Source organism: Ovis canadensis, chromosome 6 (assembly GCF_042477335.2).
Source record: "Ovis canadensis isolate MfBH-ARS-UI-01 breed Bighorn chromosome 6, ARS-UI_OviCan_v2, whole genome shotgun sequence".
Classification (NCBI taxonomy): domain Eukaryota; kingdom Metazoa; phylum Chordata; class Mammalia; order Artiodactyla; family Bovidae; genus Ovis; species Ovis canadensis.
Window position 1 is genome coordinate 100,296,028 of NC_091250.1, and position 18,993 is coordinate 100,315,020.

Here is an 18,993-nt window from a genome sequence, read left to right on the forward strand (position 1 = left end):
AAGACAAACTCTAATAGACAAAAATGGAGAAATTGACAGTAACACAATAATAGTAGGAGACTTTAACACCCCACTCACACCAATGGACAGATCTTCAAAACAGAAAATTAGTAAGGAAACACAAGACTTAAGTGATACATTAGATGAGATGGATCTCATTGATCTTCAGGAAATTCTATCCAGATGTAGAATATGCCTTCTTAAGTGCACATGGAACATTCTCCAGGATAGACCACATCTTGAGTCACAGATTAAACCTCAGTAAATTTAAGAAAATTGAAATCGTATCAAGAATCTTCTCCAACCACAATGCTATGAGACTAGATATCAATTACAAGGAAAAAAAAAAACTGTAAGAAACACAAACATATGGAGATTAAACAACACGTTTCTAAATATCCAACAGGTTACTGAAGAAATCAAAAGGAAAATAAAAATTTTCTAGAAACAAATAACAATGAAAACACAACTCAAAACCTATGGGATGCAGGAAAAGCAGTTCTTAGAGGGAAGTTTATATCAAAACAATCCTACCTCAAGAAAAAGAAAAGTATCGAATAGACAGCCTAACTTTACACTTAAAACAACTGGAAAAAGAAGAAAAAAAAAAACCCCTCCAAATTAGTAAAAGGATGGAAATCATAAAGATCCAAGCAGAAATAAATGAAAAAGAAATGAAAGACACAATAGTAAAGATTAATAAAACTAAAAGCTAGTTCTTTGAGAAGATAAACAAAATTGACAAACCTTTAGGCAGACTCATCAAGAAAAAAAAAGAGAAGAATGAAATCAACAAAATTAGAAATGAAAAAGGAGAGGTTACAACAGACAATGCAGAAATACAAAGGAGTATAAGAGACTACTATGAACAATCATATGGCAATAGAATAGATAATCTCGAAAAAAAGGACGGATTCTTAGATAAGTTCAATCTTCCAAGACTGAACCAGGAAGAAATAGAAATTATGAACAATCCAATTACAAGCCCTGAAATTTAAGCTTTGATCAAAAATCTCTCAAAAAACAAAATCCCAGGACCAGATGGCTTCACAGGAGCATTCTATCAAACATTTAGAGAAGAGCTAATGCCTATCCTTTAAAAACTCTTTAAAAAATTGCAGAGGATGGAACACTTCCAAACTCATTCTATGAGGCCACCATCACCCTGATACTAGAACCAGACAAAGACAACATAAAAAAAGAAAACTACAAGGCCAATATCACTGATGAACATAGATGCAAAAATCCTCAACAAAATTTTAACAAATAATTCAGCAACATATCAAAAAGTCCATACATCATGATCCAGTTGGGTTTATTCCAGGAGTGCAAGGATTCTTCAATCAATGTGATACACCATACTTACTAATTGAAAGATAAAAACCATATGATCATCTCGATAGATGTAGAAAAAGCCTTTGACAAAATTCAGCACCTATTTATGATCAAAATTCTTCAAAAAATGGGCATAGAAAGAACCTACCTCAACATAATAAAGGCCATATATGATAAGCCTACAGCAAACATTATTCTTAATGGTGAAAAACTGAAAGAATTCCTCCTAAGATCAGGAACAAGACAAAGGTATCCACTTTCACTACTATTATTCAACATAATTCTGGAATCCTAGGTATAGCAATCAGAGAAGAAAAAGAAATAAAAGGAATCCAGATCAGAAAAGAAGAAATAAAGCTCTCACTGTTTGCAGATGACATGATACTGCACATAGAAAGCCCTAAAGATAGTATCAGAAAATAACTAGAACTAATATTCTTGCCTGGAGAATCCCATGGACAGAGGAGCCTGGGCTACAGTCTACGGGGTCGCAAAGAGTCGGACACAACTGAGTGACTTCACTTTCACTTTCAATCAGTGAATTTAGCAAAGTTGCAGGATATAAGATCAATACACAGAAATCACTTGCATTTCTATATACTAACTGAAAAATCAGAAAGAGAAATTAAGAGTCAATTCCATTCACCATTGCAGCAAAAAGACTTAAATATCTAGGAACAAACTTACCTAAGGAGACAAAAGAACTGTACACAGAAAATGAAAAGACACTAATGAAAGAAATCAAAGACAACATAAACAGATGGAGAGATATTCCATGTTCCTGGGTAGGAAGAATCAATATTGTGAAAATGACTATACTACCAAATGCAATCTACAGATTCAATGTAATCCCTATTAAATTACCAATGGCATTTTTCACAGAACTAGAACAAAAAATTTCACAATTCATATGGAAACACAAAAGACTCTGAAGAGCCAAAGCAATCTTGAGAAAGAGGCATGGAGCTGGTGGAATCAACCTTCCTGACTTCAGATTATACTACAAAGCTACAGTCATCAGGAGAGTATGGTACTGGCACAAAAGCAGAAATATAGACCAATGGAAGAAGATAAAAGGCCCAGAAATAAACCCATGCACCTATGGGTACCTTATTTTTGACAAAAGGGTAAGAATATACAGTGGGGCAAAGACAGCCTCTTCAGTAAATGGTGCTGGGAAAACTGGACAGCTACATGTAAAAGAATGAAACTAGAACAATTCCTAACACCATACACAAAGATAAACTCAAAATGGATTAAAGACTTAAATGTAAGGCCAGAAACTATAAAACTCTTAGAGGAAAACATAGGAAGAGCACTGGATGACATAAAGCAAAGCAAGATCCTCTATGACTCACCTCCTAGAGTAATGGGAATTAAAAAGTTAACAAGTGGGAGCTGATTAAACTTAAAAGGCTTTGCACAGCAAAGGAAACTATAAGCAAGGTGAAAAGACAACCCTCAGAATGGGAGAAAATAATAACAAATGAAACAACTGACAAAGGATTAATTTCCAAAATATACAAGCATTTCATACAACTCAATACCAGAAAAACAAACAAGCCAATCTAAAAGTGGGAAAAAAGACCTAAACAGGCATTTCTCTAAAGAAGACATACAGATGGCCAACAAACACATGAAAAGATGCTCAACATTGCTCATTATTAGAGAAATGCAAATCGAAACTACAATGATATATCACCATACACTGGTCAGAATGGCCATCATCAAAAAGTCTACAAAAAATAAATGCTGGAGAAGGTGTGAAGAAAAAGGAACACTTTTGCACTGTTGGTGGGAATGTAAATTGATACAGCCACTATGGAAGACAGTATGGTTATTCCTTATAAAATTAGGAATAAAACCACCATATGACCCAGCAATCCCACTCCTAGGCATATACCCTGAGGAAACCAAAACTGAAAAAGACACATGTATCCAATTGTTCATTTCAGCACTGTTTACAATGGCTAGAATATGGAAGCAACCTAGATGTCCATCGACAGATGAATGGATAAAGAAGTTGTATTACATATACAAGATGGTATATTACTCAGCCATAAAAAGGAACACATTTAAGTCAGTTCTGATGAGGTGGATGAACCTACAACCTATATTATACAAAGTGAAGTAAATCAGAAAGAGAAAGATATATATTGTATATTATAGCATATATACAAAATCTAAAAAAATGGTAATAAAGAATCTTTACAGTGCAACAATGGAGAAACAGATATAGAGAATAGACCTATGGACACAGGAAGAGGTGAGGAGAGGATGAGATATATGGAAAGAGTAACATGGAAACTTACATTACCATACGTAAAATAGATAGCCAAAAGAATTTGCTGTATGGCTTAGGAAACTCAAACAGGGCTCTGTATCAACCTAGAGGAGTGGGATGGGGAGGGAGATGGAAGGGGATATATGTATACCTATGGCTGATTCATTTTGAGGTTTGACAGAAAACAACAAAATTCTGTAAATCAGTTATCCTTCAATGAAAAATAAATTCAAAAAAATAAAAAAGACAATTTTATTTTTCCTATTTAAGTTGTTGTGCTCTAGATTAAGTACTGCTTATAGGAGTTGGAGAAACTAGAGGTATTTGAAATTAGAGGTGCAGAAGCATGAAATAGAGGACTGCAAGTTTGGAAAAAGATCATTTTGAAGTTATTCCAATAAATCAGAAGTGATGGAAGTGGAAAAGAAATTAAGGTCATTTGGATTTATGAATTCAAAGAATTGAGGCTAGATGTGGATTATCCATTTGGATGTTGAAATTGACCAGAGTGAAATTACGAGTCAGATAGAGAGGTCTATTTTGAGCAGATGGTTATTACCTCAGCTAATGTGTTGGGGAGTGGTGTCCAGAGCCTAGAAGTTATTAAGAGGGATAATATGTGGTATAGCTAGAGGTATGAGCCAAAGTACTAAAAATATTAGTTTATATGTTTATGCTATTGTGCAACAGTAATTGTTGGATGAACACAAATATTTGGAAGCTTTTAATGGGGAGTTGGAAGAATATTGACTTAGTATGAGATCCAGAGAGAAAGAAGAATCACTTGAGAGGGTTACAGTGAAGGCATATGTTAGAGACATCCAGACTGAAGTAAGAGGATGGGGAAACATTCTGTGAAATGTTGAAGGTATAGGAAAATTTTTGATTTAAAAAAAAAAGAAAGATTAAGCAGAATCAGCTGAGAAAAGGGGTAGTAATGAGGTGTTAAGCCCATGAGGAAGACAAAGAACTGTATGAGAAGAAACCACAGGTCTTATGAGAAAGAAGCAATGTAGAGGGAAAGATAGGTGAGTATTAGGGTCTTCCTTCATGCAGTACAAGAGGGTTCATGGAGTGAGGAAGGGAAGGATGCCATGCTTTATGACTCATGACTCTGACGTAAAATGTAGCTGATAGCAGGCTAGCCTGATGTTCTGGGCAAGGTCAATGTGGTGTAAGGATCTATGTATCAACTCAAAGGTAGCCATTAAAAATGATGAGTATCCTAACATGTGGTCATTGAAAAATATATAGTCTTAGATGGAGAAATAAATAATTTTAAAAATGCTACTTTGTCAATTTCATTAAATACATGTATGCATATATACAAAAATAGGAAAATAAAAATAGTTGTAAGTCGATATAATTTTGTGCCCTCATCCTTTCAAAAAGTATTAGTTATAATGTTCCTGTAGGTTTTTCTAAAGTAGAATAAATAAATCATTCATTTCCTGTAATGAAAAAAAAGAAAAGCTTTTATTCTGTGGCCTACTTTTTTTTTCTATGACAATTCTATAAAGTGGATTTCGCTTAATGTATTTGTCTTTCCAATGGTTTCCTTTTCACTTTCAGGTTCTATTTATTTCTCCTCTCCACTTTTAAATTCTTCTTTTCTTCATTGTGAATTTCAACCAAGCATTAATTTCCTAATCCTCTTTCCCTAAGGATTACTACTTATAGGACAAACACTAGAGGATTGTTAAAAATTTCCCAAGCATTCACTAATCTCCACCTAGATCTAAGCAGGAAGGTATGCGTTTGAGGTTCATAAGAAGGCTCTTGTTTTGAATACAGATGAAGGGTAGCTGAAACCATTAGGAAAGTAATCCTATGTATTTCTGAAACTTGTCCTCCTGAAAATATTTAATAGGGGTATATCTGAACAACTTTTATGGAGAATACTGATGTTTGGGAGTAGAAAGGGAAGAAAGATCTAACAATGCCCGCATCATCTCCAAAACTAAATTTTAAGTAAAAGTTGGGACATAGATTCTGACAATGGAACAAAATGTATACAAATAGAACTTCGCAGGAAACCTTTAACATCTGGTTATCACACTCACAATTACATAGCTCTGTGACTTAAGTTGAATCTTAAATGGTTCAGAATGCAGTACTAAGCAGAGTACTTGAAATATACTTTGTTAAATTATGACTTTGGAGTGATTTTGATATTTTCCACTGTCAGTTATAAGGTAGCTTTAACAATATTCCCAGTTGATTGATTATAAAAGTTCTCCAATATGTTATGGTAAAACACGTTGTTTAGTTGCTAAGTCATGTCCAACTCTTTTGTGACCCTGTGGACTATAGCTCACCAGGCTTCTCTGTCCATGGGATTTCTCAGGCAAGAATACTGGAGTGGGTTGTCATTTCCTTCTCCGGGGGTTATTCCTGACCCAGGGATTAAACCTGTGTCTCCTGCATTAGCAGGCAGATTCTTTACTACTGAGCAACCAAGGAAGCCCAAAATATGCTGTAAATAAAATGAATTGGGACTGTATTCATTCTTAAAGCTATTAAGTGAACAAGAATTTTATTTGCCTGGTACTTTTCAAGATAAATTAATATTACTCATACTAGCTGTGGAGTTAAAGAGCCTCTTGATAAAGGTGAAAGAGAAGAGTAAAAAAGCTGGCTTAAAACTCAACATTCAAAATATGAAGACCATGGCATCTGGTCCCATCACTTCATGGCAAATAGTTTGGGAAACAATGGAACAGTGACAGTCTTGATTTTCTTGGAGTGCAAAATCACTGCGGATGGTGACTCTAGTCATGAAGTTAAAAGATGCTTACTCCTTGGAAGAAAAGCTATGACAAACCTAGACAGTGTATTAAAAAGCAGAGACATTACTTTGTTGACAAAGGACCATATAGTCAAAGCTATGGTTTTTCCAGTAGTCATGCACAGATGTGAGAGCTGGACAATAAAAAAGAGCGATCCCCAGAGAACTGATGCCTTTGAACTGTGGTCTGGAAAAGACTCTTGAGAGTCCCTTGGATAGCAAGAAGATCAAACCAGTCAATCCTAAAGGAAATCAAACCTGAATATTCATAAGAAGGACTGATGCTGAAGCTGAAGTTCTAATCCTTTGGCTATCTGATGGGAAGGGCCCACTCACTGGAAAATACCCGGATCTGGGAAAGATTGAGGGCAGGAGGAGAAGGGGATGACAGAGGATGAGATGATTGGATGGCATCACAGACTCGATAGATAGGAGTCTGAGCAAACTCCAGGAGATGGTGAAGGACAGGGAAGCTTGGCATGCTGCAGTCCACGGGGTCACAAAGAGTTGGACACAACTGAGTGACGGAACAACAAATATGAGCTATATTATATATTATTTCTCTTCAAGAAAATAACTATAATTTCAACAAAACAGTGGTATTTGAAAAATACATAAAGCAATACTAATGATAAACACAAATGCTAAGACTGTATAAAAACTTAATGAAATCTTAGTGTGGGTGCAACATCAGCTGTGCTGTTACCAGTTTATAATAATATACTTGTCACTTTTCAAGCTGTTTGAAACATTCTCTGAATTTGGACTCTCTCATTCAAGAAGAAAATCTCACAACATTGTGAGGTAGATAGGTTAATATTCCATTTAAAAAGTTAAGGGCAATTGGGAGCAAAGATATATTTCTCTTAATTGCCTGACATGATTACATTTCTCTCATTTCTTATTAGCCAGTTAAAACTTTCAGGCCAGAAAAATACTGAAACATGTAAAAGAATGTTCATTGTAGCATTTACAAAATCATCTTAACCAAAACTTCTAGTTTGCTGCATTTTAGTGCACTTCCTGTAGTTTTGTTTATAAAACAGATTTTCTAATGAGGCATTAAAAGGAGCAAAGTTCAAAGCAAACACTTTGTTTTAGCAAGATCTGAAATCTTTTGCTGCTCCTCTGCTGGGGTCCAGCCCCAGTGGATCCAGGGTGATTCGAAGGTGGGGACGGAGTCTGCGTCTTTGGAAAAATACATATTTAATCACAGATATAGAGAGATTAGAAATGGATAGTGTAGTAGGAAGATTAGTGGAGAAAAAGAGGCTGAATAACTTGGATTACGTGGAATAGCATCCATGCTCCAGATGGGAATTCAGCCAGAAAAACGAGGGCAAGAAAGAAGCGACATGGGGGAATCAGTCTTTCTGGAAACTGATCCAATTTCTTTACTTTTGGGTTTGCTTATATACCTTTTGTTACACATAGGGATGAATACAGAGTCACGTGGGAGTCAGCAGTCCTGACCTTTATCAAAATCAGGTGCTTCACATAAAAAGGTCTTAGGGATTTTATGATCCTTTCTTTCTGATAACCAAAAAACTTATTTTTTCCAAGGGTGTTTTTTCTTAAACCAGGCACCACCCTCCAAATAAAGTTACATTCCTATAGGGTGAGGGTGTAGTGAGTTACAATCAAGAAAGGAATTTATTTAACCCAAGGTTAACATGATTAGTCTTAAAAGTTAATACTTATTTCTCCTATATGCTTAAAGGTTAATACTTATTTCTTCCTATATGATAGTTATATTCATTATAAGGGTAGGGAACATGGAGATTTAGCAGTAAACATCAGCCCAACAAATGAGAATCCTTTCACCAATGCTCCCCTTAAGATCTATTTAGTCTTAAGATATGATAAAGTTACATTTTTACATAGCAAGGACACAGTGATTTATAACAAAGTACAGTGATCTATTACAAAAGAGAAAATCCATTAACTCAAAAAGTCTAGTATTGCTAACATCAAAAACTACCATATTTCCTTTTCTATAGTCCAAATATATTGATTAATATATTCCTAAATGCCTAAGGATATGGAGGCCTGGCGGCAATCATTGACTCAACAAGAAGAAAAAGCCCTATGCTAATTAAGACTCTCAAAATACTCCAAAACTCTCTGCGCTGTTTATGGTTAAGAGGTAGTAAACAATCATGTGGCAGGAGTATGGATAATCCTGTCGCACAAGCTAGTCTGTCAGCAGAGAGGTTTGACCCGAGACACCCTTGTCCCACCCAGAGCAGGGAATTAGCAGCAATTATTGACACAACAAATGAAAAACCCTTCACCAATATAATTCCTAACCAACCCATTATACTAATAATTTCTAACTCCCCAAAATAATTTGCCTTTAGTAAGTCTAAAACATCTCGTGCCTCTCAGATTGGGAGGCTGTAAACAATCACATATGGCTGGATGAACCTATACAGGCGGGCTAGATAACCTTCAGAGGAGTCTGTAAGCTGAAACACTCTTGTCACGCCCAAGAATTTTTATTGCCCTGGAGCTGCGTTTACTCCTTCTCCAAGGGAAACGGTTATGGGGGAGAGCCCCCCGTAAAGTCAGAGGTGTAGGTGAGAGTATAAAACAGACTCTGGTTTTGGGGTAGATGCTCAGGAACAGGGGATTTCCTGAGGCTTGATCACGGCTTTGCGTATGCCAAGCGTCGTTCCTCATGACCTTTGCCATGGGCGGAGTTCCTCACGCTGGCTCCCAGCACTCATTTTAAAATATGGTATAGATTCTTAATTTACACCACATAAAGGCTTTAACTAGAAAGTTTAGTGTGGAGGGATGAGAAAGAGAAGGGATATTGTGTAGATTTGTAGGGGAAAGTTTCCATGGATTATCCTGACCTGCCAATTTAACTAGCTCTACAATTTCACCTACATTAAAATCATCCTTCTTTTCCATAGTTATAGCTGGATATAATTTTAAGTGGTATTATTTATCTTAACCATAAAGCTGGTTTGATTAAATGACATACTTTGCCAAACATGATTTGAGTTGAACTTTTTTTCCTAGGAGAAACACTGGTCTAGCAATAATCATTTCATTCCAATGACTTCTAGAACCACAATATCTCTGTCTAGTGAACATGTGTAACTCATGACTGAACTGGATGAAAGAGTTCCTGCATTCTCCTCCTCTATTGATTATCATCTAATGTATTTCCTGGGGAAATTCTCTTGGCTTTGAATTATTGAAAAAGAAGTTTCATATAGATAATCTCTTAGGTCCTGTCCAGCTCTAACAGCTATAACTCTAGCATTAATTTCAATAATTTGTAACAAGTTCGTGTTTCACTTGCATGATGACATGAATGAATGCCTTGCACATATCCCATCTCTGTCAAATAAACATATGAGCAAAGCATCAAGTTCATTGGATGATTGCTATTAATGTGTTTTTGCTCTTAGTGTTATTGAATCATGAAGATTTTCCTGAGAGGTTGTTAGACATTGTAAAATTTTTGTTTCAATCTTGCTCTAGCATTAATAATTAACCCTTTTATCCACATGGCACCCCAAATTCTACCAAGATTCTATAGGAATTATGTGCTACATCATTTACTATCAACTGAAATGGCTTTGACCTGTCTTTTTAAAAACAATGAGTCAGACAAATTGTAGAGTTGTTGTTGTTTTTTTTTTTTTTTCTGTGAAAAGTTGTGTGTGTTATTATAGTATTCACAGCATACAAGACACAGCCCAGGCTTTTTTTTTAACCACAAAATATCTGCAAAATTCACAAAGCAATACTATTGATAAATAAAAATAACACTGTAAAAAAAACCACTTCTGTATAATTTTAATGCATTTACAGCATCATCTGTACTAATATCAGTTTGCAGAAATATACTTTGCATTTTTTGAGCAAATTTTAAACATTCATTGATTTTTCAACTTTATTATTTTACAAGAAAGCTTTACAACAATGCCATGAGCTAGATCACCCAATGTCCCATATAGTAGGTGGAAAACATGAGGAAAAGCTATTGCATGATCCTTGTATCACCACACAACAGATCAGAATCAAACTAGAAATAGTATATATAAATCTATTTTTAAAATCTGCTTTTCCATTCCTTAGATTTTCATAGTCTACTGCATTTGTTCCTCTCATATGTGTCAAAATGTCATTGGGCTGAATTAAGTTAACTGTATTATAATTTAAATAAGTATATGTAGTTTCACAGATATTTATATGCAAAGAGAAGTCACAGTCTTCTGAAATAAAAATATAGGTACACAAAAGCACATATCCATCCAATCTAGACAGATTTGTTTTCTTTTGTCTACCAAAGGCTGTGTTAGGCTTTAATATAAAGAAGCTACATCATCAATCAAACAGATTTTGAATATGCTAAATATTTGCCAAAAAGTTTTGGCTGTATCTCTACATATAAAAGGAAGCATAAGGATTTAAATTTTTATTCTGCTTTTTCTGTTGATATTTAGTTGCTAGGAGTTATCAGATCAGAAATTTGGTGGTTTTTTTTGTTTTCAAAAAGGAAGTATGTATGAATAACCATTTTGTGTCTATTATATCTTAACATTTATATTAAATGACTAGGAGTTGTTTAGTTACGTTTATCTTGTTTACATATACACTACAAATAACACACATACATGCAAATTTAAAGTTTCGATCATTAAAGAAACTAAGAGGCTAGATTTTTCTTAGATAAATCAGAGCAACAAGTCTAGAATATGAGACCTCACGTTTGGAACCTGAGTGTGAATCCAGCTGCATCTCTGTGGCCATAGCCCTGATGACAGATGACAAGCATCTTATGACTACTTGTGTATAAACAGACTTGGTTAGACATACATTACTGAGGCATACAAAACTGATTTTGAAAACCTAGTAATTCACCTAATTTTTTACAATGTAATTTAAACTATTCTGAAATCAATTACATGATTTTAAAGAAGCAAGGTACAATTTTTAAAAAGTATATTGTTTTATTGAGTCCAAAGCACATTAATAATAATTCATAGCAGCTAATCTATATACGTGCTTCCCAGGTGGCTCAGTGTAAAGAACCGACCTGTCAGTGCAGGAGACATGGGTTCGATCCCTGGGTCAGGAAGATCCCCCTGGAATAAGAAACAGCAACCAATTCCAGTATTCTTGCCTGGAAAATTCCATGGACAGAGGAGCCTGGCGGGCTTCAGTCCATGGGGTCACAGAGATAGATACAACTGAGCATGCACACACAGCATGACACATAGTCCATATTGAGAGCCCGCTGTGTAAAGACACTGTTCCAAGTAATTTACCTGTATGAATGCATTTAATCCTCATAATGATATGAGGTAGGTTCCATTTTTATTCTCACTGTAGAGATGAAAGTGCTAATGCAGAGATGTTAAGGACCCATAGTTTATACATGGCAGAGTCAACATTCAAGCTCAAGCAGTCTGATTCAAAGCCTATGCTCTCTCCCACCAGACTGGTTTAAGCCCTATGTCATTCACTTATTAAACAAATTAAGTTAATTTACTTTAAAACTCATAAAGGCATTCCTTCCCATTATAATAAACCTTTATATAGTGTATAATATATGCCAGACACTGCGCCAAGTATTGCACAAATCAGATTTCCTAACCTGACATTCCAGTAGACATCTGACTTGTCAGAGAACTTAAGACTTATAAAAGCACTATATATGATATAGATATATCTAAATGATAATTCTTGCCTGGAGAATCCCAGGGACGGGGGAGCCTGCTGGGGCTGCCTTCTATGGGGTCGCACAGAGTCAGACACGACTGAAGCGATTTAGCAGCAGCAGCAGCAAATGATAATTGGATGTCTCATTCCACCAAAAATCTAAAGAGTGCTTGTTTTGTTAGTAATTATTTGAAACATCTCTGATAGCCTAGGTTCCATTGGTTCTTTTTATCCTCCTCATACCCATGAAAAAGTGCTCCCAAGAGTTGTCTCCTTTTCAGTCTAGCTTCAAATGTGTGACTGGAAAGATGTTGTTAAAGAATAAACCAGAAATGCTTATTAACAATACAACATGCATCCTGAAGCTAGCACTGATGTGAATAACCCAATGTTAATAGCAAGTTCAGATATATTTAAACACCTTTTAAATGGCAATTCTCATGGTTAATGATAATGCTCTGTATTATTATTTGTAAACACAGGTTAGAATTCAAGTTATATTGCAAATCTCACACACTCCATTCAAGCCATTGAAGGTCCAGTTATCAGTCCTAGAATGCTGGAGCCCTGAATCCTCAAGGATGGTTGCTGTTCGATATTTTGCTAGATGAATCCCAAGTGCTCCAGGTACTATATGAAGTAAGATTTTGAGAGCCCTGGAAGCTCTTCATATCCTCTGGAAAATGATGTTCCCATCTTCAATGGAAGGAAAGTTTATGTAAATATTCATCTGATTAGTAGGATCACAATTTCCCACGTGAGTGAGGAGTTGGTGCTACCTGTCATTTGCTGTATCTTTTTCTCTTAGGGTAGAGAAAGATTTCTGTCCCATATACACAAAGTTCACCTCATGATATTAGATTGCTCTGCCTCTGAAGGACTTCTTGAGATTCAGCAAAAGAACTGATCCAAATCACAAGAATATAAATAATACATTATATGCAGGAGTTTTAGCTCTATGTGCGATGTATAAAATTCAGGATCAGTTCACACTAGATACCAGTCTTGGAGGCAATCCAGTCTCGATACTGAGACACTCTTGTGTAGACCCCAGGTTTTTTGGGAAGAGCACATGATTGTCCCCAACTTACTATACCAACAAGGTACCAGATTTCATGATTTTCATAAACCAGAGGTCCACCAGAATCTCCCTAGAGAAAAAAAAAATAATTGAGATTGTTAACTCTAATACAGTAGGACAATCACTGCAATCATCTTTCTTCCAGAGGAAAAATGGAAACAGTTATGTAGAACATGCAACCAGATTAAAGACAGATTATATGATGGTTCTCTTGACTGAGTTAAAATTTTGTGCTAAATTATTAAGTAAATTATTTTCTAGAAAGACCAATACTAATTTATATGGAATGGCTACATTATTCATGCTTCAGCATACATATATTTTTTGCTAGTTTTATTAGACACTGTAAGCATGATTTGCTAAGCATTTATCTGAAATATTTAATATGAGGTTGGTATTTGTACATTGAAGGAAATGGCAACCCACTCCAGTATTCTTCCCTAGAGAATCCTGTGGACGGTGGAGCCTGGTGGGCTGCTGTCCATAGGGTTGCACAGGGTCAGACACGTCTGAAACGACTTAGCATGCATGCATGCATTGGAGAAGGAAATGGCAACCCACTCCAGTATTCTTGCCTGGAGAATCCCAAGGACAGAGGAGCCTGGCGGGCTGCCGTCTGTGTCGCACAGAGTCAGACACAACTGAAGCAACTTAGCAGCAGCAGCAATTTTCTGTGATCTCTTCTGAGTATGTTAGCTCTTGATTGTATTTTATGAACTGACTCTGGCTTTCCTTTCTTTCACTTACCTATTTCTATCTTATGTTTGCTTTCTGAATTTTATATAAGCCTTCTTAAATCTCTTTTGGATCAGAGAAGATTATGCAAATAAATAGATGCAAGTATCGAGGTTAAAATTGTGGTCTCAGTAGTTGAACTGCCCGTTTCAGGTCCAGCTCTATTAATTACTTGTTGTGCGATCTTAGGTAAGATACACAGGATAAATTCTCTGTGCCTCTCCCACTTGCTTCATTTGTTTTTTCTTTTATCAACTATTTATTGAGTTCCTACTATATGTCACAGGGCTTCCTTGGTGGCTCAGATGGTAGAGAATCTGCCTGCAATGCAGGAGACCCCTGGGTATTGAGGACGCCTGGGTCAGGAGTATCCCTTGGAGAAGGGAGTGGCTACCCAATCCAGTATTCTTGCCTGGAGAACTCCATGGACAGAGGAGCCTGGGGGCTACAGCACATGTGGTTGCAAAGAGTTGGACACAATTGAATGACCTAACAATTCGCTACATGTCTCAGGCATTTTGATGGGCACTGAGGATTAACAATGACCAAAAATGAACTGTCCCTATGCTCATAGAGCTTGACATTTAGGATAAGAAAAAAAACAATATGAAATAAGCCTACAAGTATGCAAATGACAACTGTTATGAGTGCTATGGAGACATAAAATAGGAGGATTTGACTAGTCAGGGAGGTTAGGGATATTTCCCTTGGTGAAATGTAATCAATCTAATAGCTGAAGGAAGAGGAGTAAATCGTGAAAAGCAAGGCATGAATGAAATGCGTTTTAGACAGAGGGAAGCATGACAAATTCTCTGTGGCATGAAGCAGCCTGGCATATGCAAAGGCTTGTAGAAATAGGAGACTGGAGAGAGGACAGCAAGTGGGCAAGTGGTACAGAATGAGGCCGTAGCAGTAAAGAGAGACTATTCTATATAAAGTCCTATGGGTCTTTTTAAGAAGTTTTTATCATAAGAAAAAAATAAAGGTAAAACATTGAAGATTTAAGTGTTTTAAGGAGGGTGTTAACATGATCAGATTGCCTCCTGTTAGAAACCATCCTGAAATTCATTCGACTAATGCACTACAGGATCATAAGAATGAATACAAAGAGATTAAACTAGATAGTTAATGTGTATGGGAGGGTGTCAAGGGACAGGAAGAGGAGGAGAGGTTGAGAGAGGATAGAAAGGCAAAAGATGGTGGAAAGAGATTTAAGGAAGTAAAATCCATGGGATTAGGTGGTTATTTGAATATGGGAAAAAGAGAAATTACAATGGTTTCTAGCCTTTGGCGTATCTAACAGAATGAAAGGGAATACCATTTGCAGAAATACAAAACACAGAAAGAAGATTAGTTGGGGAGAAGAATCAGAGCAGAATCGGGTACAACATTTGAATTTGAAGTGCCTTTGAAATATCCAACTGGAGCTGCCGAGTAGGAATAGAATAGATAAATCTGGAGATCAAAAGAGAGGATGGGGCTAAAAGTAAAATTTTATGTAGCATCTGCAAAAAAAATGATAATTGAAGCTATGAAAGAGAATTAGATTCTCTGGGGAGAAAGTATCGAGTGAAAAGATACACAGGCATAAATTAACATGTAATGAGTGGGATTAAGAGAAGGACACTGAAAAGGAGATAGAGAAGGAGCAGACAGAGATGCAAAATGAAAATTATTACAAGCCAAGAGAAGACAATATTTCAATAAACAGGGAGTGGTAAGCACTATTAAATACTGCTAAGAGGTAAAAAAGACCCCCTCAAGTTGTTGATGGTCATTAGTGATTCATTGAAAACATTAGGAAGAGAGATTTTGATGAAACGATAAGGCAGGAACCATATTGAAACAGTCTGAGGAGTTAGTGAGAGATGAGAAAATTGCGACAATAAACATTTTCTCAAATATTTGATGGTAAAGAGATAAAATGAGAGGCTAGCTGAAGGCATTATGGGTCAAAAAAAAAATTGCTTTTCTTTTTTTTCCCCGTGACTTGAGAGATCTGAATAGAGAATTTAGTTACAAGAGAAATGTTGACTCTGGAAGGAGAGAGACTGTAATTGCTAATATATGCATGCTAAGTCACCTCAGTTGTGTCCAACTGTTTGTGACCCTATGGATTGTAGCCCGCTAGGCTTCTCTGTCCATGGAATTCTCCAGGTAAGAATACTGGACTGGGTTGACATTTCCTTCTCCAGGGGGTCTTCCTGGGGATCAAACCCTCGTCTCTTATGTCTCCTGCATTGGCAGGTGGGTTCTTTACCACTAGTGCCACCTGAGAAGCCCAGTTGCTAGTGTAAACTTCCCCAAAAGGTCAACAAGAGGAGGCATCTGAACAGTGGGGAAGGGGCTATTCTTGGGGAAGGGGCTATTCTTAGTGAAGGAGCAACTTCTCTGCAGTGACCTAAGCTGAAGGTGGATGAAAAGGGCCCAGATAAAGGCAGATCTGCAATGTTTGATGCTAGGAAGGTGGGGAAATTCCCTACCATGGCTTTATTTATTTATTTATTTATTTTTGAAAATTCAGAACAGAATCATCAGTCGAGAATAAATGAGCAGGAAAAACTGGAAGTTAAGAAAAGCAGAGAATGGTGGGAGAATTCAGAGAAAGGTAGATTTAGGAAAAAGCAACAAAAATAGTAAGGTTGTCAGCTTTGTTATGTGGAACACATACTGGAGCCATGTGTTCTGTTGTATTTTTTTCAGGAGCATATGATTTCCCAGATGCAGGCAGAGAGAGAATCTGAATAACTGAGTTCTTCCAGGTTTGGAACTTGTCAGACATAAACACTAGGAAGAGAGAACATCAAGTGGGTTTGGGGTATAAGCAAAAATGTTTAAAAAATGATCACAGTGAAATCTAAATTGAACAAGTGAACAGTGGAAGAAAGGAAAGAATTAATGGACTGTGAAACAGCAGAGAAGCTATGCTCTACAAGACTCTGTGAAACTGAAGAAGGGTGGTATTCAGCCAACAAATATTTGTGCCAAGACTGATTGAGGTATTCATGAAACAGAGGTAAATAAAATAGATGCTCTAAAATAGGTGCCTTCACAGAATTCACTTTCTAGGCTAGTGAGACAGTTAAGTAAAATATATTGTGCATTGAATGGTGTAAGAGCTAGAAATGAAAATGAAACAGAGAAGAGATGCAAAGAATATGTGTGTAAGTTGTGTATGTTGGGCACTCAGGATTGGTAGGTTGGATTATAACAGTGTGACCAAAGAAATAGAAGTAGTTTAAAATCAGGCAGAAAGGACTGAGGATAGTTGTTAAATAGGAAGATTTGGGAATTTAGTGTCATTGGAGACGCAACAGGTTTTGATGACAAGGTTCAAGGTGTGGCCCTAGGAATATGTGACTGAGGAGGAGTTAAGGTCCCTGGAAGTTGAGATCTATGAACTAAGGATCCAGTATTTAAAAGAATTGATGATAATATTGCAGACGTTAGGATGAAGGTGGAATCTATTTTAGGTGTCAATGGCATGAAAGAATGAGTGGGACAAAGTAGAGAGATTAGGAGGTAGGGAGATTAAAAACAAGATAAATGAGAGACGATACAGCTGAATAAAGTGCTTTTCAGAAGAGAGATTTCTCTGTCTTTTGACTACAAATTTGTTTAAGAAAATAACAATAGAGCATAAGAGGTTGTCTGACCCAGAAACTGGAGCATTAGACTAATTTTCTAATTTATAAATAGTACTACGTCATGGTACTATGTCAATAGTACCACACAAAGATGGACACAATAAAGGACAGAAATGGTATGGACCTAACAGAAGCAGAAGATATTAAGAAGAGGTGGCAAGAATACACAAAAGAACTGTACAAAAATGATCTGCAGGACCCAGAAAACCACGATGGTGTGATTGCTCACCTAGAGTCAGACATCTTGGAATACAGAGTCAAGTGGGCCTTCCTTAGGAAACATCACTACAAACAGAGCTAGGGGAGGTGATGGAATTCTAGTTGAGATATTTCAAATCCTAAAAGATGACACTGTGAAAGTGCTGCATTCAATATGCCAGCAAATTTGGAAAACTCAGCAGTGGCCACAATACTGGCAAAGGTCAATGTGCATTCCAGTCCCAAAGAAAGGCAATGCCAAAGAATGTTCAAACTACCACACAATTGTGCTCATCTTATATGCTAGTAACATAATGCTCAAAATTCTCCAAGCCAGGCTTCAACAGTATGTGAACTGTGAACTTCCAGATGTTCAAGATGGTTTTAGAAAAGGAAGAGGAACCAGAGATCAAATTGCCAACATCCACTGGATCATAGAAAAAGCAAGAGAGTTCCAGAAAAACATCTACTTCTGCTTTATTGACTATACCAAAGCCTTTGACTGCGTGGATCACAAGAAACTGTGAAAAATTCTGAAAGAGATGGGAATACCAGACCATTTGATCTGCCTCTTGAGAAATCTGTATGCAGGTCAGGAAGCAACAGTTAGAACTGGACATGAAACAACAGACTGGTTCCAAATCGGACAAGGAGTACATCAAGGCTGTATATTGTCACCCTGCTCATTTAATTTATATGCAGAGTACATTGTGAAAAACACTGGGCTGAATGAAGCACAAGCTGGAATCAAGATTGCCAAGAGATGTATCAATAATCTCAGATATGCAGATGACACCACTCTTATGGCAGAAAGCGAAGAACTAAAGAGCCTCTTGATGAAAGTGAAAGAGGAGAGTGAAAAAGTTGGCTTAAAACTCAACATTTAGAAAACTAAGATCATGGCATCTGGTCCTATCACTTCATGGGAAATAGATGGGGAAACAGTGGAAACATTGACAGACTTTATTTTGGGGGGCTCCAAAATCACTGCAGATGGTGACTTTCTCCTTGCAAGAAAAATTATGACTAACCTAGGTGAGATGAGGTGAAGTCGCTCAGTCGTGTCCGACTCTTTGTGACCCCGTGGACTGTAGCCTACCAGGCTCGTCTGTCCATGGGATTCTCCAGGCAAGAATACTGGAGTGGGTTGCCATTTCCTTCTCCAGAGGATCTTCCCGACCCAGGGATTGAACCCAGGTCTCCTGCATTGGAAGCAGACGCTTTAACCTCTGAGCCACCA

At 36.8% G+C, this 18,993-nt stretch overlaps 1 protein-coding gene across 1 annotated transcript in view; it reads right to left on the minus strand.

The window, feature by feature from the left end:
- Positions 1-13,084: 13,084 nt before the first annotated feature.
- The window catches only part of LOC138442981 (transmembrane protease serine 11F-like), a 46,895-nt gene continuing 40,986 nt past the window's right edge, over positions 13,085-18,993 (minus strand). Inside the window, exon 10 of the mRNA XM_069595075.1 lies at positions 13,085-13,243. Within this exon, the coding sequence (XP_069451176.1) occupies positions 13,085-13,243 (159 nt within the window). The remainder of the gene's footprint in view (positions 13,244-18,993) is intronic.